The 25,924-nt window shown below is 48.0% G+C and overlaps 1 protein-coding gene across 1 annotated transcript in view; it reads right to left on the bottom strand.

The window, feature by feature from the left end:
• LOC126523480 (complement C2-like) overlaps positions 1-25,924 on the bottom strand; it is a 216,554-nt gene that overhangs the window by 94,875 nt on the left and 95,755 nt on the right. The window contains exon 11 of the mRNA XM_050172090.3: positions 16,379-16,511. Within this exon, the coding sequence (XP_050028047.2) occupies positions 16,379-16,511 (133 nt within the window). The remainder of the gene's footprint in view (positions 1-16,378; positions 16,512-25,924) is intronic.

Raw genomic sequence — 25,924 nt, 5'->3', positions numbered from 1 at the left:
GTGCCTTGGATATTTAACAGCACCGTGACGGTGCTTTTGCCGCCCGGGGGGGGGGGGGGGGGGGGGTATTACGATATCTTCGAGCGATGCTCAAGAAACGAGCCGCCGCGAGAAGGACGATGAAGTTGGTCGGTGCGCTTGGCGCGAGCGAGTGTCGGCCTGGCTGCCTGGCTCCAGTGTAAATAGCCTGTAAATAGCCTCTTCTGTCTGTGTCTTTCCACACGCAACAATATCTTAAACATGAAACAAGCTGCGGTGTAGTAGTGAGAAGGAGGTCAAGAATGTTAGCAGATTGGTCAGTAGATCGTGTAGGATGAAGGACAAGTTGCTTAAAGTTAAAATCCATACCGAGGTTGATGAAGAGAGAGCACTCAGATGAGGGAGGAGAGTCATGCCAGTTAATTGCTGGAAAATTGAAATCACCAAGAAGGAAGAGTGTACATGAGAGGCAACGGACAATTAACTCATTTAATACGTCATGTAAATCTGAATTAAATGTTAAGGGCGAACTGGGTGGGCGATAGCGCACACAAAAAATAAAATCACGATATCCGAGAGTGACACGCGTACACACGATTTCCAAACGAGTAGCAATATCTATAACACAGCAACTCAAGCCGTCACGTACGGCGATCAACACTCCGCCACCAGTACACGAGATACGGTCACAGCGAAAAAATTTGAAAACTCTTTTACATTCAAAGATTTCATAGTCTGCAATATCACTCGAGAGCCAAGTTTCAGTCAAGATAACAACGTCAGCTGAACACGAGTCAATGGCTGAAGACAGGTCATCACGCTTATTACGCACACTGCGCACATTGGAAAAAAGGAAGGAAATTGGTTGAGCCACCGGGCGAGCAGATAGCTACAGCGATGAACTACTAGCGGCGAACGAGGCAAACCCTATAGTATCTGTGGAAGGTGAAACAGATGTGCCTCTGTTCTCGCTGGAACGACTTCCGGCAATATCTACTTCACAAACACGATCGGTGGATGAACAATAGAGGTAGCACTATTTCTTGGTGAACAATCGGTTCAACCGCAACAGATACCTCTCTCCCGAAGCCTCACCGAAATCAGCCAACTTTTTGCGGGACTGGCGTGTGGCGCGATAGAAGTCTTCACTGAATGATACTTTGGAATTTTTGAACTTTGTACGTTGCGATATAATCTTGTCTCTTAATTTGGGAGCCCCGAATTTAACTATAATGGGTCGACATTTCTCCGAGACGTACGAGCCCAGTCTGTGAGCACGATGAATACCTCCGTCGGGAAAATATAGATCCAGCTTGTCTGAAAGTATTTTTGGACCGTGTTCTTCAGACTCTGCCCATGTTTCAGAGCTATTGTCCGGGATATCGAAAAAAATCAGCTTATCTCCACGGGAGCGATCCTCGAGATCGTCTAGCTGTGAATTTATTGCACTCGACTCCGCACGAACTGCTTCGGATATGGCATCGTTGAGCGCAGGAACACGTTCGCTGTCCAGCGACAGTAACTGGGACTCGACAGCCGGAAGCCTGTTAGTGAGGTCGCATACTTTCTGCTCTAGCTCAAGTTCGTTCGCCTTAAGCTGTGTTAAAGTATACATCAACTCACTGTGACGGGCATCCGATTTTTCAGACAGGGCAGCAATAGCAGCTAGCACATCGGTATTTGGATTAGTATCACTTGGTCCCGGGTTTGACTCAATGTCGCCTGCTAACATCAAAAGTTTAACAACATGAATACAATCACATACTCTAGAAACTAACACTAGTGGGCAGGGCAAGAGCAGCGTACAAATGTTGCTGGTACGTTTAGCGTGCAAGGAAGGACAGTCACCAACCTGTACAGAAAGGAAGCAGAACGGATTGTCAAGCGTGCGCATGGTAGTCGCACTTTCCTGCACACTGAAGAAGTGTTGGAACCGCAGGCTTTTATATGTTCGGTTGACGCCGATGATGTGCCGGGGCCGTAAGGTGGCGTTGGTCGCAGTATAACGTTGGCGAGAGCGTTAAAATCTTTGGTCCAATTTGTTGCCACAGAGCACGGTGATGTTGCAGCGATGTCGGCATGTCCCCGGGATGGTGCAGATAGCCACGTGCCAAGAAGAACGGGAATCTGTACAGCAAGGAAGCAGAACGGATTGCCAAGCGAGCGCATGGTAGTCGCTCTTTCCTGCCCACTGAATAAGTCGTTGGAACCGCAGGCTTTTATATGTTCGGTTGACGCCGATGATGTGCCGGGGCCGTAAGGTGGCGTTGGTCGCAGTATAACGTTGGCGAGAGCGTTAAAATCTTTGGTCCAATTTGCTGCCACAGAGCACGGTGATGTTGCAGCGATGTCGGCATGTCCCCGGGATGGTGCAGATAGCCACGTGCCAAGAAGAACGGGAATCTGTACAGCAAGGAAGCAGAACGGATTGCCAAGCGAGCGCATGGTAGTCGCTCTTTCCTGCCCACTGAATAAGTCGTTGGAACCGCAGGCTTTTATATGTTCGGTTGACGCCGATGATGTGCCGGGGCCGTAAGGTGGCGTTGGTCGCAGTATAACGTTGGCGAGAGCGTTAAAATCTTTGGTCCAATTTGCTGCCACAGAGCACGGTGATGTTGCAGCGATGTCGGCATGTCCCCGGGATGGTGCAGATAGCCACGTGCCAAGAAGAACGGGAATCTGTACAGCAAGGAAGCAGAACGGATTGCCAAGCGAGCGCATGGTAGTCGCTCTTTCCTGCCCACTGAATAAGTCGTTGGAACCGCAGGCTTTTATATGTTCGGTTGACGCCGATGATGTGCCGGGGCCGTAAGGTGGCGTTGGTCGCAGTATAACGTTGGCGAGAGCGTTAAAATCTTTGGTCCAATTTGCTGCCACAGAGCACGGTGATGTTGCAGCGATGTCGGCATGTCCCCGGGATGGTGCAGATAGCCACGTGCCAAGAAGAACGGGAATCTGTACAGCAAGGAAGCAGAACGGATTGTCAAGCGAGTGCATGGTAGTCGCTCTTTCCTACCTACAGAAGAAGTCGTTGGAACCGCAGGCTTTTATATGTTCGGTTGACGCCGATGGTGTGCCGGGGCCGTAAGGTGGCGTTGGTCGCAGTATAACGTTGGCGAGAGCGTTAAAATCTTTGGTCCAATTTGCTGCCACAGAGCACGGTGATGTTGCAGCGATGTCGGCATATCCCCGGGATGGTGCAGATAGCCACGTGCCAAGAAGAACGGGAATCTGTACAGCAAGGAAGCAGAACGGATTGTCAAGCGAGCGCATGGTAGTCGCTCTTTCCTGCCCACTGAAGAAGTCGTTGGAACCGCAGGCTTTTATACGTTCGGTTGACACCGATGATGTGCCGGGGCCATAAGGTGGCGTTGGTCGCAGTATAACGTTGGCGAGAGCGTTAAAATCTTTGGTCCGATTTGCTGCCACAGAGCACGGTGATGTTGCAGCGATGTCGGCATGTCCCCGGGATGGTGCAGATAGCCACGTGCCAAGAAGAACGGGAATCTGTACAGCAAGGAAGCAGAACGGATTGCCAAGCGAGCGCATGGTAGTCGCTCTTTCCTGCCCACTGAATAAGTCGTTGGAACCGCAGGCTTTTATATGTTCGGTTGACGCCGATGATGTGCCGGGGCCGTAAGGTGGCGTTGGTCGCAGTATAACGTTGGCGAGAGCGTTAAAATCTTTGGTCCAATTTGCTGCCACAGAGCACGGTGATGTTGCAGCGATGTCGGCATGTCCCCGGGATGGTGCAGATAGCCACGTGCCAAGAAGAACGGGAATCTGTACAGCAAGGAAGCAGAACGGATTGCCAAGCGAGCGCATGGTAGTCGCTCTTTCCTGCCCACTGAATAAGTCGTTGGAACCGCAGGCTTTTATATGTTCGGTTGACGCCGATGATGTGCCGGGGCCGTAAGGTGGCGTTGGTCGCAGTATAACGTTGGCGAGAGCGTTAAAATCTTTGGTCCAATTTGCTGCCACAGAGCACGGTGATGTTGCAGCGATGTCGGCATGTCCCCGGGATGGTGCAGATAGCCACGTGCCAAGAAGAACGGGAATCTGTACAGCAAGGAAGCAGAACGGATTGTCAAGCGAGTGCATGGTAGTCGCTCTTTCCTACCTACAGAAGAAGTCGTTGGAACCGCAGGCTTTTATATGTTCGGTTGACGCCGATGGTGTGCCGGGGCCGTAAGGTGGCGTTGGTCGCAGTATAACGTTGGCGAGAGCGTTAAAATCTTTGGTCCAATTTGCTGCCACAGAGCACGGTGATGTTGCAGCGATGTCGGCATATCCCCGGGATGGTGCAGATAGCCACGTGCCAACAAGAACGGGAATCTGTACAGCAAGGAAGCAGAACGGATTGTCAAGCGAGCGCATGGTAGTCGCTCTTTCCTGCCCACTGAAGAAGTCGTTGGAACCGCAGGCTTTTATACGTTCGGTTGACACCGATGATGTGCCGGGGCCATAAGGTGGCGTTGGTCGCAGTATAACGTTGGCGAGAGCGTTAAAATCTTTGGTCCGATTTGCTGCCACAGAGCACTGTGATGTTGCAGCGATGTCGGCATATCCCCGGGATGGTGCAGATAGCCACGTGCCAACAAGAACGGGAATCTGTACAGCAAGGAAGCAGAACGGATTGTCAAGCGAGCGCATGGTAGTCGCTCTTTCCTGCCCACTGAAGAAGTCGTTGGAACCGCAGGCTTTTATATGTTCGGTTGACGCCGATTATGTGCCGGGGCCGAAAGGTGGCGTTGGTCGCAGTATAATGTTGACGAGAGCGTTGAAATCTTTGGTCCAATTGGCTGCCACAGAGCACAGTGATGTTGCAGCGATGTCGGCATATCCCCGAGCTGGTGCAGATAGCCACGTGCCAGGAAGAACGGGAATCTGTACAGCAAGGAAGCAGAATGGATTGTCAAGCGGGCGCATGGTAGTCGCTCTTTCTTGCCCACTCCGTGTTATGTAGCCGTGTGTACTGTTATCGTTCACTCAGGCCACTTTCCATTAGGTCTTTACCGATGCCACGAATTCCGTAAGTTTCTGATTTTGTTCGTCGAATATTATGCTGGTCCGAATCAGGCGCTCTTATGAAGTCAAGTAAGAGACCAATATTAAAGAGTTTTATCTAAATGTTTTGAATGAAGACATTTTTTATATAAAGTTATGCGGTCTCAGTCGACTTGCGGGTTGCAAAGCATATTAATGATCATTTATCAAATTCTTGGAGGAAAAGAAACCAAAAAGACGCATGTAAACTATTTTTTTCAGAAACTTTAGGAAAGACTGGCTGAACTAAAATTGTTCATAATGCTAGAAAAGGGTAAGGAGTGCAGACACGGACACAAGAGAAGTGGACAACGCGAACGGGTTGTTCGTGTTGTCGGCGTTCGTGTTGTCCACTTCTCTTGTGTCCGCGTGTGCACGCCTTACCCCTCCTTTGCATTATGAATCCTTACCAATTAGCTCAGCTTTGTGTCGTGCTAAGCTGAAATTGTTTTCTTTCCGCCTTTGAAAGCGACAGCAACAGGGCCTACATTTAGTCTATCCGAGAACACTCCAGTAACCAACATCTGGCTACATATGTAAGTTGACGGTCCTATGTATCATCAAACAAAATGTTTATTTGGCATTTTGCATATTTGGCAAAATGTTTATTTGGTATTCTTAGAGAACCAATAATGGTTGTAATTTCTACTTCTGTTATTGGCGTCAGAAATATCGAGTCACAATTTCATGTCTGCATGCAGGACGCAAGGGAGGTATTGTTCGGGAAGAGATTTGTGGATGTACATTTGCCCGCTTTCAGGAAATGTGCATTAAGTTTGTTTTCTAACGCAACTCCATTATAAATAGAACCATTTATCAGCATTTCAAGAGGTGTTCTGTTAGTTTTATTACCTATGAGAGTTATAATTTCTTCCGAAATCTGCTTAGCATTGTTCGGTATGTGCGAGCAGTTATTTATGTAAAACGATGACTTTGCTTTCATTAAACCTGTGTTTGTCATATTACGAAAGTTTTTGTACTCGACTGTCATCTCGAAGTTCTTGTTTTGAGAAAATGGAAGACTATGATTTTTTTTGCTTTTATTCTTGCGAAAGGAGCTTAGTTATCGAAGTTTTCGAGCCTTTCTGCTGCTTTCTAGTCGCTACCACAGGAAAAGCAACATTATAATGGTTAATCACTTTTGTTATGAAATTATCGTATGCTTCTTTTGTCTCAGTTGTACGGTAAACAACAGCCCAATTTGCTGTCATCAATTCACAGAAGATAGCGATAATATTAGAATCATCGGTTCCACGTGTGTAAAAAAAGTGCGGTTCGTGTGTTACTCAAAGAAAAAAAATACAAAAAGCGGTAAGTGGTCGCATAAGCTCGACGAAAACTCTCCGGAAAAGACCGCGTCGAGAGGGGCGTTTGTGTAACAAAGATCTATTGTTGTTGCTGACTATTTGTTTACTCGTGTTGGCGACTCAGTGATGTTAGAGCAGCCCTGTAGAAGCATAATTTCATTTAAGGCCACTTGAACAGTAGATCTAACCATATTATCAATATTAAGGTCACCAATATCAATAACGCGCCATTTATTTAAATTCGCATTTTCTAAGAACGACTCAATAAACTGAAGAAATGCCTGTGTTTCCTTGTGGGGAGGGGGGGGGGGGCAGTAAAGCACAATGATAAACATGTTCCGGTGTATTACACTAACAGACTCGAAAGCATTGAAAACATTCTTGTAATCAGCTTAGATGTCAAAAGGTAGGCTTCCGCCCGCCACCACTTCGCACGTTTTGCAGAAAGTGACTAATGCAAGCGTTCTAGGCTGTCAAACTGCCGATAATTAAAATGTTTCCCAGATTCCTAAAACAAGTGCACGAGGTACGAACTTGAAATTTCCTGAAAGTTTACAGAATTCTAGGCGCAATTCGTTGCGAAGATTTCACGTTACGGCTTGAAATCCAAGTTTATCAGATCATTATTGCGCCCTCGTTTTTTTTTTTCATGCATGAAATACGACATTCGTTGTTTTTTTCTCTGGTAACCTCGGTGAGCTAAACAAGGTGTCTTCCTTATATCTGGGGAAAACTAGGGGCACGGTAAGGGTAATGTGTAGGCAAAGTTTCAAATGGGTGGGTAAATGAACCTTTTTCAAAAGAAAACGTATGTAAGTGGTAGATAGCGCTATTAGTGAGCGGGTGTAAAACTTATACTCTGTGCAGGCATAATTACACACACCGTGGAATTATTTTGCGAGCATAGGGGGAGCAATACGCCAACTTTATGTGCGATGGCAAATGCATGTTGATCAAATAAAGCTTTAAAAAAGCGTAAGCAAGCATTACGCTGGTGTTATTATCTAGGTTTCTCAATGTGCCAAGAAAACTCTGCGCTTCAGAATTCTAATACTTTGTAGGAATTTGGAGCATCTTAAATTCAATGTGTCGCAAAGTTCTAGCGTTTCTAGCTTATATAGAGGCGTTACGAATAATTATTCAAATCTCTTTTTCCTTTTTCGCGCGTGATGTATAGGGTCTCGCCTGGTGTTATCACTGATCTAAAAGAGGCAGCTTCTTTGCGTAAAGATTTATTAAGGACCAGGTTTTGGGCGATGTGTAGGTGAAGCTTAAAAACGAGGGTTAATTCGGCTTTTGCAAGAAATTACGCATGCAAACGCTCTACAGCGTTTTGAGCGCGCCTAACGAATGGAACAGGATTGAGTCCTTTGCCATCGTAGAACTATAGCCACCAAGGCCAAATTTACCGAAAATGGTCGTAGGCTATGCAAACTCTCTAGGCGAAGTTAGATGCTGTTGGATCAAACTCCTTTTGTAAAAAAAATTATTACGTAAGTGCGATATGACAGCTACCAGCTATGCTTCCTAGTTGCCCGACATAGCTGTAGGTCACAACAGGTTTATATTTTAGGGAAAGGAAAGGGAGGTGAAGGTAAGTGTAATGTCTGACAGACTTTCTCCTTTCTGGGTGCAGTTAGAAGCATTGCAAATTATTACTGAGCCGTCGTATTTTCTTCCTGTTTTCATATCTCATGAGACATTCTTTATTTGGCTTTTTCGATGTGTTCGGTGAACAAGGCACTGTCTTTATATTTGGCGAATACACTGGGCGCATTATGGCAATACATATGTAAACTTAAGTCAGGGGACTAATTACGACATTTGCGGCAAATTAAGCATGCAAGCGATGTGGAGCTTTTTGAATATATTTTGCGAACAAAGTAAAATTTAAACCGCTGCCCTGAGAGACCTGTGAACGGAATCAAAATCAAGTTCAAAAATTGGGTGCGGGGGTGGGGAGGGTTCTATGGAGGGAGGGAAAACACCATGGTAAGTGTTCTGGCGAACAAACCTATGCGCTGATATATTGTTGGCTTTTTAAAAATTTGGAACAAGAAATGCTTCAAAGCATTCCGTGCGGGCAGAATTCAAACGGAACAGTGATATACAGGCAACGTTTATATGTTTCCGATGTAAACACAGAGAACTAAAAGCTTTATTGCAACTGCTCGAAAGAAATAGCTTCTCTGGAAATTAGTTGCTTATCTCCAAGGTCACACACATTTGCTCACTTTCTTGTCAATATTGCAAGTCCTTTATGTTCATTTTACATAGCTGCGTAAAAGCTGTACAATACTATTACCTTAATTAGCAATACATTTCTGCTGTAGACTTAAACACCAAGTACAAATTCTTGTTTATTTATGCAAATTTATTGTGCCAAATGTAGTTTTTATGTGTACTGTACTGTCGCTACTGGGCGGGATCAGGGACCTCTGTGAGGCAATCATTGCCTTTGCTCCTGCATCATCATGTCACACCACTTAAATTTCCTTAAATACCCCTTTTGGGTAAATATATGAGGAGTGGGGTTTACATCTTGAGATTTTGCGTGGCTTGAAGAAACAAATACAATATTGTCACTGGTATAAAACTATTTACATGGTGTATTTACAAGGCGTATATAAACAGCAGCCGAAAATCCCGAGAGACTGTTGCCACTTCGTCGTCTTCACCGTCGACGACCTTGTTCTCTTTTCCACTCGTAAGTATATAAAATAATTTCTCGGGCCATGGTTTTCCACCGGTGATTGATAAATAAGTTTCTCTGTTCAATATAAGATAACTCACACGCATTTCCCGGCTCTTTCATTGAATGTTGTAGTAATTCGCAATATTATATATTTATATTGTAACGCGAGTGCGGCGCCTTGAAGGGATTGCAAGCGCAACGCGAAAAACCCAAAATCTCAGCCATTCCAAAAACGTACTATTGCACTGACATACTGCTACTCTGTCCTTCTCCTTGCCCTTCTCTTCCTCTTCTTTCACTTGCGGTTTTCTTTGTTACCGTTACACTAACCGCCCCCTCTTCCTACGATTTCGCCCAGGAGTAAGGCAGTAGTTCAGCGCAGGTTTCGCGAAGGACTTAAAGCTTAGTCTGCCTGGCATGAGTAAAAATGTGTGTTCGCGATGGTTGTCATCAAATTGGAGAATCGCGGCCAAAGGAAACGTGACAGGGCCCAGAGCTTCCACAACACCGAACGGGCCAGAAAACCGGGGTAAGAATTTTTCACAACGCTGAGATAAACGCCTTGCCCGACCAACACTGACGATTAGGCCGGTTAGAAAGACCCAGCAGGACTTCGCTCTGACGTATTGAACTGCGCTTGGTGGTGCGGTATTGCTATCCGAGCTCAGAGGTGAGCCTGGCGCAGGATCTCGCTGGAGTCAACTTTTGCAGGGCGCTTTTGCAGAGGCATGTCGAAGCCAAGAAGCTGTTTCTTTAGTAAATTTGGCGTCTTCCCGTAGAACTAAAATGGCGTGGTGCGAGTGACTTGCAGTTGGGACGTGCTTAGAGTGAAAAACGACGCAGCGACGTAGTCATCCCAGCCGTCGTGTGCGGGGCAGACGTAGGAAAATACTTATTTTATGGTGTTGTTGCTGCGCTCGAGCTGCCTTTTCTTTCTTGATGGTGAGGCGACGCTGAAGCGCATCGCCTCCCATGTTTAGTCAAGAAAGTTCTGAAAGCAGGCGCTATCAATTTCATGCCACCGTCGGAAATCGGCAACTTCGGCATGCCATGCCGGAATATGAGGGACTCATTAATAAAGGTCATGACATGAGCGACTGCAGAATTAGGGACAGCTCGACCTTCTATATACTTAGACATGTAGTCCATGGCCACAATGAGAAATTTGTTACCATGCTTGCCGCGTGGGAGTAGGCGCAAATGATCAATGCCCACAATATGGAGCGGTTCGTTAGGAGGGGCGTTTGCGTGTAACTGCGCAAGTTGTGGGCTTGTGACAACCTGACGAGATGTACAAATGGCGAAGGATGACGCGTACAGGTATACATCGGCCCGCATGCCAGGCCGCCCAAACCTTTCCTCGACAAGAGCCACAGTATTGTGCTTACCAAAGGCCCTATAACGAAAACCATTCCAATATGTTTTAGTTCCAATCTCCTGACGTCAAGCTTGCGTAACCTCCGACGCAAAGATCGGGCGGTGACCCGCAGGGCTGTCTGAAGAGACCAATCAAATGCTCGCCTCATTCATAGGAGGTCACTTTTGTTTGCTTTAATAACAAAAATTATTTCCTACACTGAGCGGCTTGTTTTATCTAATTGGCTGACCAGAGGCGAGGATAACGCTCAAGTGGAGAGGGTTTCAATGGGGCAGAGCCAGTGCACTGAAAATGGATAGTCCGATGAAGAGGGTGGTGCCAGCACCTGCGATTGGTCCGCTTTACCTTACTTAGCTTGCGGTGGCTCGTCGACGATCGCAGCGGCATGCAACGGAAGGTTAGGAATGCTGCTAAAACGTGTCCCCAGCAAAAAAGAGTTGGCAGTGCGAGCTCGTAAACGTGCCAAAAGTGCTCGAAAACGTTACACGGCCGCGTAAAAAGTTTTATTGTATGCAGATAAATCTATGCTCTCCGGCAGTAGCGAGTAGCCAGTGCGCGAGCGATCTTTGGCGGCTATTTTTTATTCCTTTCGGAACGGGGCAGCCTGTGGGTATTCAGGAAAAAATTCAGTTTTGTTCGGCATAGTAATGCATCCTTAACGCGCGCACGTCACATTGACGAGGTGAGCTTTCGCGGTTTTTTGACGTCGCTTGACAGGTACGTGAAGTGGGAGCAGCACTAAAAGTTTGGCCAATAGCCGAGGTCTAATTGGGAAAGGCGTCGAATCAGATATAACTGTTTTCTTTTGTTGGGTCGAGTCATGCATAATGAGTGTGTACACGCCATATCAGGTGGTGAGCTATCGCGGTTTTCGTGACGTCGCCTCACAGACAGGCGAAGTGGGGGTGGTTCAAAAAAAGTTTTTGACAAATTGCGGAGGGCCGATTGAAGAATTCGAATATAAAATTTTGGAACAGTTCTAAGTTATAGCGCACCAAGGTAGCCAGAAGAGAGGACACCACGACAAATGAAAAGTATGAATGATCACATGGCCATTGGCACCACAGGTAGGTACGATTAAGTTCTTGTACGACGGTGATAAAGGATGTCATCTCGGAGCGTATAAGCTGATCCAAGTCTATCGAGGTGGCGCTTAGGTGCACTGATATAACCAGATAGATGTCTCAGATTTCGGTAGCCTTCGATTATGCGGTTCGGAGATCGAGTAAATGCAAATGCCGGCGCAGAGTAGCTATAGTAATGACAGGTTGCGTGAAAGGTAGCCGCCGTCATGGTAACAAGACCCACTACGGTGAACGAACGTGAAGCTATAGCTTTGATGTTTAGGGCCCACTGGGCAAGTTTGGCATTTAGGCTTCTTTTGTTTCGAGACAGCGCAGCGCAACGTTGTCAGTAGCAATAGTAAAATGCTTGCCGTATAGGCCAGGCCGCAACTTCCTAATGGCTCAGACTACCGGAAGACACTCAAGTTCTGAAGCGTGGTACCGACTATCTAATTAACTGAAGCGGCGACTGGTATAGGCAACAGGTTCCCCGTTCCCTTTGCAGTCGAATTGTAGAAAAACTTCCCCAATGCCAAGACCACTGGCGTCAATGTGGACGATACTAAGAGTGCCCTCTTAATAGTGTGCGAGTGTAGGCGGAGTTGGCAGGGCCGGCTTAATATCCTGGAAGGCTGATTCCTCGTCGGGCCCCAATGCCACTCCTGATTTTTCTTTAGAAGTTCATTGAGGGCTGAAGCCCGAGAGGCGAAACTAGGGACGAAGCGCTGGAAGTAAGAAGCGAAGCCCCAAAAATATTTTAATTTTGTTTGGCCGTTGCAAGAGGCGGAATGCTTGCTAAAGCTTGTAGCTTTGAAGGGCCAGGGCTGATTGTGGAGGCACTCATAACATGACCCAATTTCCTTTTCTTGTTCTTCTTTTTCCTCTTTGTATCTTCTTTTTTCTTTTTCTCCTTTTCTTTCGTTTCTTTTCTCCCCGCCCTACCACTCTCCCGCTCTTGTCCCCCCGTATTAGGAACCACGTTTACAGAAGTCAGGCGACAGCACTGATTTTCTTTGAAGTCTCTCCCTTTACAACTAGCCACCATCAACCGCAACCACACGTGGCGTCACTCTACTAACCCTTTAAACCTAGCATGCCGAGGATCACGAGGTCGTCTTTGACCAAGATACGTCCTCCTATCGAAATGTTGGCCAGCCTTTCTAAGGCACCTTATTCCTGTTTATAATCACAATACCATAGTGTGCTATTCCATCTGTCAGACCCTTTCTTGACATTGGATGACCCAAGTAGGTAACTTCTGAATAGCCGCAGAAACAGATTGAATGCTTTATACGTAGGCCACCATCATCTAAAGTGTGCCAGACGCGCTCCGAACGCCGTTGCTGTTCGCAAAATGTGGGAGCGTAAACAGTGACGTCATCCAAATAGGCTAACGCCATCGACCACTTGAAGTGTTGAAGGACCCGGTCCTCTAGTTGTTGGAACGTTGCACGTGCATTAGACAGCCCAAAAGGAAGGCTGTTTATGTAGTACAGGCCGCCGGGTGTGACAGAAGCAGTCTTCTCCACGTCTGTCTCGTTGAGCCCGACCTGCCAGTAGCCGCAGAAGTGGTCGAGTGTAGTGGAAAGTTTGGCTCCGTGAAGCCAATCAAAAACGTAGTCGATGTGAACTGGGTGTACATCCCGCTTGGTAGTGCTGATTAAGCGGCATTAATCTACGTAAAATCCCGTAGCGCCAGCCTTCTTTGTCACGAGAGCTAATGGAGACGACCAAGCACTGAACAAGCGATATATGATGCCATGCTGTCACATATATTCCACTTGTGTTGTTATTTCAGCGCGTTCAGAAGCAGAAACATGACGGGGGCTGTGTCGAACGCGTGCATGAGAGCCAGTGTTTATTTTGTGACGAACAACAGCAGTTCAGCCAAGTTCTCTCGGTGATAATGGCAACCAATTTCTAAGCTTCACCACCATTGCTTGGATATCGGAGTTCTCGGATCACGTTAACTTTGTGCCAAAATGGAGCACATTCAAGTCGGTGCACTCATCGCTACCCTGGAGAAGTTTAGTGTTGCACTGTTGCGATGACGGAGCAGGGCATAAAGGCTGCCCGGTACGCCAACACGTTTCCAGAGTGTAGGCGCAGCAGGCTATCTGATATGTTGAACACCAGGACAGCAAATGCAGAATAAGAGCGCATTAGAGACTGCAAATTCATCGCCCGGTCCAGTAGAGTCAACAGTCAATAGTACAGTCAAAAAAGACACACGCATCTAAGCATGCGTTCATGCTGCAGCGAACGAGTACCCACGCAGTAGAAGACAAGGGTTATGTTACCGTAGATGTTTTCAGCACAGGAAATGAAAACGGTGGTGGCGGTTATTGTACAGTGCGAAAATTGCCATTTAGAAATTTCACATTGCCATGATTTAAAACTTCTAAAGCTGGCAAAATTTTTAGCATACACACAAGGGCCCCAACATCTCCGTAATAGGATAAGCCACAAACATGTGTTTTACTTCTGCCCTTCCCGCCATAATTTAATTTTACCGCTGAAAAACTGTGCGACATTGACCACTTAAAATTGCACGTATGCTAAATTGGCCGATAAGTTGGCCTTGACACCAGCATTCTCATTCTGTTGAATTACTTTTTACGCATTGAACCGTTTGGCCTACACATGCTTTACCGCAGGTCAGGGAAATTTCCTGAATACATTTGAGCACGCAATCAGATATTATAGCCTCTTAAGCAGCCCAGCCATACAACACACAGACGAGATATACAAATAACAACCAAACATGCCGAACGTGGGATAGGACAGCGAACGTGTTTTACTGACCACGCTTTCGAATCTTAGACACCACATAGAGGTAATACAGTCTCGCATTACGCCTACTGCGGCAAAAAAAAATGAAAACTAGGTTCGGAAAGAGCGCTAAATGGCCCCAATGCGTTGCTGCTGACGCATCCTGAGACAAATAGGAAATTAATCATCAGTTGGGAAGGAATCGGCCTAATATTGCCGGATGAGATGATAGTTTTGAAGCGGGCGACATACCTTTGATACACGCTTCCATGCGTTGAAATCTCGAGCTGCCTCACGAGCCTGCCACAGTCAACGCTCATTGGTCGTTCGATAAAATTGCTAAACAGCGTCGGCCACACATACATAAGCTATGGCTCAGACATGAATACTGTATGGCATATGCATTGTAGCAAACACGCTATCCTTTTGCGTGCGCTATGCCATAACGTCGCTGTGTATTCTCAATAGTAAATGCCTCAATAATATGCGAGGGTTACATGCTGAAGCGATACAGCGCACGAAGCGTCTGCTTATGCACAGCAGAAGTGGCGCCCTGATATGTAACAAAACTGGTGTGATGCGGATCCCCGATAGCAGCTATGCAGGCGTCACATCTCGATGATCAACTCGAAGGCACTCCGACTGTCTGTTCTGCTCAGAGCACTGCATGCACATGGTCACATTATAGGAGCACTCGTTCTTGCGCGCACAACACTCATATCATCAGCAGAAGTAATGATGTTCTGACTTCAACGCAGACAAGCCGATGGAACTGACCGCAATGGTACATTAGACCTTGACTGCCAAACGCCCTGCACTGCTCTCGCGTCTATGAATGCATTGTAAGCCAAGTGTCCTGACCCTCAAAACGCGCTGCGGGCAGCGCATGAGCCTTCCATATTGTGACAGCAGGACGGCAGCGGCGGCAGCGACGGCATGACCGCCCCTTGTGTGTCCGCATAACTGCCATCTTTTGAGGTTGCCAACACCAGGAAAGGCCGCCTTTGCTTCGAAGGCAGCCGATTTCCCGTTGGGCTCACCGCCGCCGAGTTCTTGCTTGTTCATTGGCTTTGAGGGATACGTCCCACAAGTAAACTGACATCAGTTTGCTTTGCTCGTATTGTTAGATGAGCAAAAAGGCGTGCGTAAGACATACGGTGAAATTGCTGCCAAACCAATGCCACTCCTATCGAACTTTTCTCGCCTATAAAACTCTAGTTGTGTAAAAGTGACGCACTGAAAAGTTTGAAATACTGATATATCACTGTCAGGAAAGATGTGTAACCGTTATCTTATATTTATTGGAAGATTAAGGCCTATACATTTGGTATTTTATCGGAGCTGTAAAGAAATGAATTCTCGAGTCTTGCGTGCCAAAACCCTTTATGTTTATGCGGCACACAGTTAGAGGGTGACTTCAGATTAACTATAACAACCTGGTGTTTATTATAGTCAACCTAATGGAGGGCGCACGGGCGTTTTTGCATTTCTCCACAATCGAAATGCGGCCGCCGTTGCATGCACTTGCTCCCGCCCCCTGGAGATATGCTACGTATAGCATATAACAGTTGCACATAACAGCATAGCGAGAGTTTTTTTTTCTTTCCAATTCCAACTTTCAATTAAGCAGCAGCATCCTACTGTACTACGCTATGTCTTGGTGTGTTCTACATGGATAGCACGTTCATTTACGCAATTACGATAACTTTATTTGTAGCGGTCACCAGATATATAAATCTAGACAAGTTACAATGTCATAGACCAGAAAAACATCAGACAGATACCATAGGCCACAGAGACATAACAGATTAGCGGATAGGAATGCCAAAAAGGCTTATAATGCCAAAGTAACTGTCAACTGCACACCAGAGCGCGCACCAGGCTGGCGCTGGCTGAGGTGCAATTGCAACACGTTTCATCACTCTACCCCGAACAATTTGCCCAGTGGCACAACACAACTTTAAGAGTTTTAAATGAAGCATTTATAGTATGAAGCATTTCCGGTGCTGATGAGAGCTTTATAATAATAAGCAGTCGTGTACTTACTACTTTAAGGTTTTTCTGTGCAAAATGCAGCACAGTGTTTTACTGAAACTAAAACATTTTACCTTACCTATGCATGGCGGGAAATGCGCACCTGTATAATTTATTCCATCCAGTCTTCTCAGCACTGTATCCTGGTCGTGAACTTCTACAGGGTCGATAATCAGGTCGGCACTTTTAGTGAAGACAATGGCTCCTACGTGATGGCCATCTCTTGTTACGTTCACCTGCGCGCAGCGTACGGAACGGAGAAAATGGTCCAGTAAGCACGCCATGCAAATATAGACGTAACTCTGTGTACAAAAATATCACTTGAAATTATCTGGCTCAAATGCACCAATTCATTTCAAATTTATTCACTGCAAAGAGGAACTTGAAGTTCATCTATCTTCAGTTCGTGCACGGGGTAACATATAACTGTATTCAGATCTTGTTCTTGGTGATATCGTGCTCATCCTTAGTCGTGATCCTTCGTAAATACTGATGATAGCGTAGCAAGAGCCGTAACGAAGTAATCTGTCTGTTTCGAAGTCCTTCGGCTTCTGGATCGGCTTGGCCGCCATGGACATCAGTTGGCACTTCCTAGTGTGATATTGAGCGCGAATGGTGAGAGGCAGAATAAATATAAGGGAGGTAGGGGGTATTGAAAGCCATCTCCTGTGCTCTCCATTGAGAGCTGTTCTCTGCAGTGGGAGTTGACCGTTAGATGCCACATTCGTCTTGCTCGTGGAACGTCAGACCTGGCACAAATGCAGATTCGTGTTCTCAAAATGCTCAATACGTGGGCTATCGAGATGGTATATTCAGCAGGAATAGTTCCTGGTGTCATATGCTCCCGGTAACCATCGCCGTGACTTGAACTAAACCATTCTGGCGTCGCTGCGGAATGTACTATCATGCCACTGGTCCGTATATAATCGGTTATTCGTTCCTTTCCAGACACCGTCCTTTATAATCACATAGGTACTAGCTTTGAGCGGTACATGTTAGAAGCCTTAGCAGTCTGTTCCAAGAAGAAGCTTTGAAGGATAGGGCGCGTATTGGCCAAGTGACATTCAGAGTTAGGTGAAATGATGAGTTAGAGATTCTTGACGGTAAGAAAACAGACATATACACAGTGTTTCAGCAAACACTTTCAAATTTTTTAATAGGTTGCCTGTTCATAAACTAGCTTAATGCTAGTTTATGAGTCGGTCTACTCGAAGCGGCGGACACTACTTGCAAAAAAGAATTAAATGCAAAATTGTCTAATTAAGAAGAATTCACTAATTAACTTTTAAGCTAAGTATCTTATGACATATACTGCAATTTACAAATTCTAGCAGTGGACTTCGCAAGGCGGCTCCACTTGGAACGAATTCACAAGACGACAACTGTTTCGAGATATAAATTCCCGAACTTTTGCGGAGAAATGTTTTGGCGTTCCAGTTACTTGTGTGCTTCAGTGCATGAATCGACGTTTTCTTCACAAAGTAACTGCGAAGTTCTCCACAATTCACAATTACCTCTCTGCAAATAAATGAATGAATTCTCTGCAAGTAACTCCGCAAAGTTCGGGAATCTATATCTCGAAACAGGCGTCGCCTTGAGAATTCGTTCCCAGTGGATCCGCCTTGCGAACTCCACGGCTATAATTTGTAAATTGCAATATGGGTCATAATGTAATTAGTTATGACTTAATTAGTGAAATTTAACAGTTCGTAGATATTGCATCTTAAATTTTTGTGCAAGTATTGTCCGCCGCTTTGAGCAGACCAGCTCATCAACTAGAATTGTGATATCTGCCACAGGCAACCTTTAGAGTTTTTTGAAAGTGTTCGCTGAAACATCCTGTATATAGCGAGTTCAAGTGGAAGAGTTATTTTCACATGTGCTGTCTATTATGGTATTATTTGGGTATATGACGGCGGTTAGGCCCAGGCATCCATCAATACACCGTGGCTTCACGAAACATCAATGGCATCTTCCAGAAATCTTCATTTCAGCGTCACGTATTTTTTTTTTTTGGAAAATGACAGGTGACGACGAATTATTTCAGTTTACAATTTTGCGGGCCCTGTCACAACTATACGTTGATATCGACAAGATTTGGATACGTGATCTTCCCTGTCATGTGTCAAGAGAAGTGATACTAATAAGAACTGCTTTGTATTATTCGGTAATCCTACTGAATAATGAAACGGTTCCTTGAAGTTTCTTTTTGTAAACTTCGTCAGGGAGTAATTATCGTCTTTCAACTTCTACTTGCCAATAAAACATTATGTGTGACAGAAGCGAATTTTTTTAATACTGTAAGCAATTTCCTTCTGGCTGGACAATGTTTACCACGGAAATTATTTGTCGCTCTACTATCCCAATATGTCGCTTCCAAATTGTTGTTGTACTAATTATTTAATGAACCTTTTCTTTCGTTTCTATTCTTTAAATCTGCTCTGTCTATACAAATGGTCATATAGCTCAACTAGTCTATTAAGTACGTACTTTCATGCGTATATACATAATTACAAGCATCTTTGGACATACGCGGCAGGGCAAGTAAACGTATGATATGCCAGCTACCATGCACCGCGTACTTAAGAATTTGACACCTGCTTTGGTAATGAGTAGTATTACATACACCGGCCACCAAAAACAGCATCCAATTTTTTTTGTATATTATTGCCACTTAGGTTGAATTTTGAAATAACGATAATTATTTTCCATAGTTCTCATAAATATATCAATATTACATTTCCGAACACATTCAAAGCTACCAATATCCATAGTTTGCTTTGCGCTATCTGCGCCGTGATTCGTTCTTCCGCATAATTCTAAGAAAGCCCGCGAAATAAGAATTAAGAAAGTAAGAAGTCAAACTCGGCTTGGCATTTGCGAACAGCAGCACTGCTGCCCTCAAGCAGGCTGAAAAAGAAGTAAGCGCTCTCCACGCCCAACTCGGCCATTGCAGAACTTTGACGGAGCATTTATCCCGTTATTGCAGCGAAATTACTGTCCGTGGCGCGACTCAGCTGTGAGCCCTGTAGGCATCCTTCGAAAAACAAGTTACATGAAACAGCAACATCAGAGATCCTTGAAAATCATTCTACAGCACAGTAAGAAAGTGGCTCTATGTGCGATGTGACAGGTAAATTATCTTCGTTGCCGTTCCGTCCCAGGGTACAATTACGTGGAGAAAACAGTACCTTGGAACGCATGGTTCTTTCGAAAACAGGCTTAAATGCGTATGTAGTTGCACTGAATGTTAACATGAATTGTTATCGCACGTCCAGTCAACCTTACCTCTCTTGTCCTTGGTAATAAGCCGCGTATAAGTATTTCCAAATGTACCTGAACCACTATACGAAAGATTCCCTAACTGGCTTAATAAAACAGCTCAATAAATACGCAGAAAATAAAGGAATTAGCTATTGGTTGCACTATGCCAATATCATAGAATAGTAGTTAGGCAGAATATATATGACGTATGAGAGGCGATCTGTAAAATTTAGCGGGTATTGTGAATGTGTACTGATTGCGGGATCTTGTGAGATGAGAGCATTGAAGTAAACTGCTTAATTGACTATGGATTGGCTGGCAAAGAAACAGTGACAAGAAAGCGTAGATCAGTATAATAAATGGGACTTTCAGATTGGCTCACAGTTATATTTCTTTACTTATGGCTCACTCGGGAAGCCGACCAGTGCGTATGTGGAATATTCGGCTCCCGCTTCTGTGCACGTTTTCGGACTGATTTCTGTGATTCCTAGCAACGAAATGTGCACTATTCGACGCAGTTTCTTCTAAGGAACACGCCGATGTCCCATTTTTCTTCCCGTCAGTGAACTCTTTTCTATTTCCGAGATTTTTTAGTTCGGACCACGCCGCGGCTCAGCTAGCCCTACCCGACTAGGCCTATCGTCGGGGGCGAGGAGCGAGCAGGCCCAGGCCTCGCTCGTACGTGTGCGCGGCAGCATGCCCGCTATGGAGACCGTCGTGGAGGGAGAGGACATCTCCCAAGGAGAAGCGAAGCGTCCAGACTGGACGACTGCCATGGGCAGAAAAAAGAAGGCCAAACCGGGACCGACCATTCCGGACCGAGGCAACAAGGGACGAGCAGAGACGAAGGGCGGCCGCCGCACGGCCGGCCCGCAGAGCGCGGTCAAGCGCCTCGTCGCCGCATCGACGCTCCCCCGGCTACCGAGGGACCACATTCGCATCACAGTGCGGCCGAGAGAAGGCCTCGACGTAAAAAAAGTGAGCCAGATTCGCCTGGCGCAAGCGCTAGCAATGGCGGCCTCACTCCCACCGAACGAGACCGAGGAAGATATCGTTTGTCCGAACGCAACCCAGAGCATTCTCGTCGTGTCCACGCCAACCGAGAAGAACGCGAACGCATACGCCGGAGTTCACAAGCTTCACCTAAGAGAAGGCGCATACAATGTGGCCGCATACATTGCGGCGCCGGACAACACGTGCAAGGGGGTCATCAGAGGAGTGGACCACGAAATCAACGAGGGCCAGCTTCAGGCCATGATCGTGAACCAAAGAAATCGCAAGGCCTTGGAAGCTAAGCGGATCAAAAACACCTCGACGGTGGTAGTGCTCTTCAACGGCATGAAAGTGCCGAACTGCGTCATGTATGGCGTAAGCCTAATACGCTGCACGCTATACAGGTGGCAGAACGACGTGTGCTACGGGTGCGGTGACTTGGGCCACAGAGTCGACGTCTGTCCTAATCCTGACAAAAAGAGGTGCCGCGTCTGCAGAGCCAACGACCCGGCTGAAGACCACCAGGGCTCGCCCAATGCGCCCTCTGCGGGGGCCAACACCCGACGGCGGACAGCAAGTGCAAGCAACGATACCAAATCCCTTACGTCATGCGGCGCAGGAGGCGCCGACGCAGAAACGCGAAGAAATCGCAGCTGCAAAGCCATCCGCAACAGCTGGAGAGTAGATCACGTCATTCCAGCGTGTCAAGCGCCGCCAGAGGGGGACGTTCGACAATGCCGACACTACAACAGCGCAGCCGATCGAGAGGGCGTTCCCGCTCCAGGGGGCGCTTCCGCTCCCAAGTGCGCATTCAAGAAGGGTCGACCTGGGCGGACCGGGCCAAGCCGAAGCCGCAGCCGAAATCACAATCAAAGGTAACGCAGGTAGCATTGCCAAAGCATAACAAGGAGGACCCTAGAATAGCTCAGCTAGCGGAAGAAAACGCGCGCCTTAAGGCGGAGATCCAGCAAATGAGGGCGGATTTCGAATCGTTTCGGAAACAAGGTTCCACTCCTCAGCTAGTCGAACAACAGCAGCAGCAGGTGCCGCAAAGTACACCGACCCCGCAAGGGGAGTAGTCGGTTCGCTCGGTCAAACGCAGGGCCCCTCCCCTGACGGAGGAGGGAAACCCGGCGGAACCCGAGTCCAGTAGCATCCTATTGGGAATTAAGCAGTCGATTAGCTCTTTGCAGCTAATGGTCCAGCAACTAGCGGAAAGCATGGTAGCGCTCGCGACAAGAGTGACGCGTATCGAAGCACACATGGCGCCTGCAGGTGCTAAACAAATGCAAGGCATCAATCATGGCGAACAATTCAACTAGAGAGCTTGTAGTGTGGCAGTGGAATTGCGCTAGCTTCAAAAAGCGCAAGGCTCCGCTGCTACAGTTCGTTGCCTCACAGGCGGACAAACCGCACGTCATAATCTTACAAGAAACTTTGGGTAGCGAGGCGACCCTGCCCGGCTACCGGGTCGCCTCGTCGAAATTCGAACAAGGTAAGCGCGGAGTGGCGACCCTCGTCGCGAACAAATGCTCTTTCCAGGAACGAGATTTGAAATTAGGCAACGCGAAAGCGGAGGTAACCGTGATCGAAATCATACCGAACAGTTGGCTGAAAAACAGCGTATTCGTAGTGAACGTGTACAGCCCGCCCTCTGACCACAGTCATTCACATCGATAATAACGAAGGCGGCCTCAATGGCCAGGGGGGCCCCACTAATAGTGGCAGGAGATTTTAACGCGCCTCACGGAGCTTGGGGTTACGCAAGGCCAGTGCCTAAGGGAGAGCGGCTATTGGAGGCAGTCACTACGTGCTCGCTAGAGCTGGTGACGGACCCCGGCTATCCGACTCGACTAGGCACGTCGGTGGCGCGGGACACGACGCCCGACCTGACCTTCGTCAAGAACGTGCGAGGGGCCGAGTGGCGCAACCTGCACGAGAATCTCGGCAGCAACCACTACATACTGGCGGTCACGATCTCCATCAGGGCGGCACCACCGAGAGAATTTATAGTCACCGACTGGGACGCCTTCCGCAAAATAAGGAAAGTCTTTTTAGAAGGCTCAAAGAGGACGTTAGCGTGCACCGCGACGAGGGTTGTCCAAACTGAACTGAACGGGGAAAGGATGGACGCGAGATTGGCACACCTATTAGAGGCAAAGAATTCCATCATGGCCAGGTGGAAAACGCAAAGACTGAATCGCAGACGGCGAAAGAAAGCAGCGGCACTTAACCGGGAAATCGAAGCGCACTTGATCGAGCTTTCCAAGCAACAGTGGAATGAGGTGTGCGCGTCGGTAGACGGACAAATGAGAACCGGGCGCAAATGGAACCTCCTAAAGCAACTGTTAGACGACAGGCAATCCAAAGGCAATCAGAGATTCGCAATCGATAGGATTTTACAAAAGCAAAAGGAGCAGGGCAAAACGGAAAGCGACTTCCTAAAGGAGCTGGCGGAGACGTATCTCCCTCTGGGCCCGTCAGACGACGGCGACTATCCGCAATACGCCGGGGCAGAGGTCGAAGAACTCGACGCGCCCTTCACGGAATCGGATATTTTGGATGCCTTACAAGGCCTCAACGGACGCTCCGCTACGGGCCCGGACAGGGTCTCGAACAAACTGTTGGGGAACATAGACGGAAAGTCGGTCGAGAAGTTCACCGAAGAAATCAACAGAGTGTGGGAAACGGGAAAAGTACCAGAGGTCTGGAAAGAGGCCTCGGTCATACTAATACCGAAACCCCGTAAACCAATTGCGGCGGAGAACATGCGGCCAATTTCGCTCACCTCGTGCGTAGGCAAGACGGCCGAACATGCCATACAAAACCGAGTATCGCGGTACATAGAGAGAGAGGGCCTCTTCCCGCATAACATGGTGGGCTTCAGACCGGGCCTCTCTACACAGGACGTAATGTTACTACTCAAGAAGCATATAATTGACGGCATGACCAGAGACACCAGGGGCATACTGGCCCTGGACCTAACGAAAGCGTTCGACACGGTCAAACACAGATTTCAAATGGAAACGATCTCGGTGATGGGGCTCGGCCAGAAATTCCACTCTTACATAGACTCCTTCCTCAGAGACAGGAAAGCCACGATCAAAATAGGACAGGCCACGTCCGATTAGTACACGCTGGGCGCGAGGGGCACACCACAAGGAGCGGTGCTCTCCCCACTTTTGTTCAGTCTGGCAATGAAAGGGCTCTCGGACCGGCTGACGAGAGTGACCAACGTCAATCACGCCCTGTACGCAGACGACATTACGGTGTGGTGCCCGGGAGGGTTGGACGCAGAAGTCGGGCAGGCTCTTCAAGAGACGCTGCACACAACGAAAGAGTACCTGAAGGAAACAGGACTCCGTCTGTCACCCAGCAAATCGGAACTGTTGCTGTACAGGCGTCAAAACAAGGCATGAAGAATTTGACGCCAATCGATCAAATACCGATCAAATTACACACGAGTGCCGGCCAGCCGATTCCCAGAGTGGACACTATAAGAATCCTGGGGCTCCTAATTGAGGCGAAAGGCGGTAACACATAAACTGTCATGAAACTCACGTCAAAAACGGAGAACATGCTCCGGCTGATCCTCAGGGTGACGAACCGCAGGGGAGGGCTCAGCGAGAGCAATCTCATCAGACTTTACCACGCCTTCCTCATGAGTCACGTAAATTACGTAGCCTCGGCGCTAAAATGGACCAAGAGAGATGCGGCCAAGATAGAGACACTGATGCGCAAGAGCATCGAAAAGGTGCTAGGTCTTCCGATCACTACAAGCACGGAGCGGCTCGATCGGTTAGGGGTCCACAATTCACTATCAGAAATCATGGAAGCGCAGACCAAGGCACAGGTCGTGCGGCTGTCGACCACCAGGGCCGACAGGCGCATCCTAGAAAAACCAGGGATAAATGCCGAGGCAGAGTGCAACGCACGCAAGATTGCACTCACTGTGGCGGTCAGGGGCACTTTCAAGGTAGAACCGCTTCCGAGAAACGTCCACCCGCAATTCAACGAGGGGCGCCGAAAGGCGAGGGCCCGAGCACTGCTGAAATCGACCGCCAACTGCCCGGGCCTGGCGGCATTTGTAGACGCGGCCCAGTACGGGCGCAGCGACCGGTACGCGGCCGTCTCGGTACGCTGGGATGGCACGATAATTAACGCAGTATCGGTCAAGGGGGGTAACGTCCGAAGTGGCCGAACAGGTGGCAATAGCCATGCCAATGAGAGACCCCAACGTCCTTACGCCTACACAGATTCGCGATCGGCGGCAAGAGCATTCACCTCGGGCTCGATATCCCGGGAAGCGGCGGCCGTCCTCGGCAGCGAGGGAGCCGCGGTCAGCGCATCGTCAAATGGTTTCCAGCCCACATGGGGGCCGACGTGCACCCCAAATTTCCCAACGCCAACGAGCTGGCGCACGGACGCGCGCGAGGACTCACGCACCGCGGCGATCGTGGCGAGTGAAGGGGCGGGGAGGGAGGAGAGCACCGAGACCCGCTGCTCACCTTCACCGAAATAGCAACACACTATCAGCTGTCGAGGAGGATCTTCCCACTCCCCCACGCTAAACTCACTAGACCACAGTCATCAATATTCAGAATGCTTCAGACAGGGTCGTTCCCCTCGAGAGGCAGGCTGAGCCGTTATTCACCAGAAGTAGAGCCGCAATGTCCGGATTGTGGCGAATCGTACTGCTCGCAAGCGCACATGCTCTGACAATGCTCCGCGTTAAGCGGCACCGTGTTCACTAAAGAAGAAGACTGGGTGGACACCCTGCAAAGCGGCGACTACCAGACCCAGCTCCGGGCCATCCAGAGGGCTCACGAAAGGGCGGAGGCTCACGGGCTTCCCGTCCCAACGTGGGTGCGGCCCGCGACCCCTGCTGGCCACTAAACCAAGAGTGGGTGGGGAGGGGCTCCTCAGGACACAACAAAGTTATTTCCTCCACCATGGCTCACTCGGGCTGAGGTTCAACGTAATTCTGCTCAGTCGGCCTTGCTCGCACTCACAGCCACGGAAATTTTGCTCGGCCGTGCACATTCAGACTCAAGTTCACCAAAATTTACTTAGCGGGCCTCGCTCTGACTCAGGCATAGTCCTACTGGCTCAGCAAAATGATCGGGACGCCGACTCGCGCGTTGGTCTGACTCTGAGTGAGTCGACTCATGAGTGAGTTTGCCGACCAATGCCGGAGAAGCAAATATGTTGCACAGAATTACGTTTCCCCTTAGCCAGCGAACAGAGTTTCATGAAGCAAGAAAAGGGTGAAGACAGAGTGTTAATTTGTCTGCCTGAGACGGAAATGCAACGCCTACGATCCACCGCCTCTGTTCGAGAAAATATTGACCACGAACGGGAAAGCCTACGCGGATGCGCCTCGGGTGTCGCC

This window comes from Dermacentor andersoni, chromosome 6 (assembly GCF_023375885.2).
Source record: "Dermacentor andersoni chromosome 6, qqDerAnde1_hic_scaffold, whole genome shotgun sequence".
NCBI lineage: Eukaryota > Metazoa > Arthropoda > Arachnida > Ixodida > Ixodidae > Dermacentor > Dermacentor andersoni.
The sequence above is the reverse complement of the archived record's forward strand: the minus strand, read 5'-3'. Positions and strand labels throughout refer to the sequence as shown.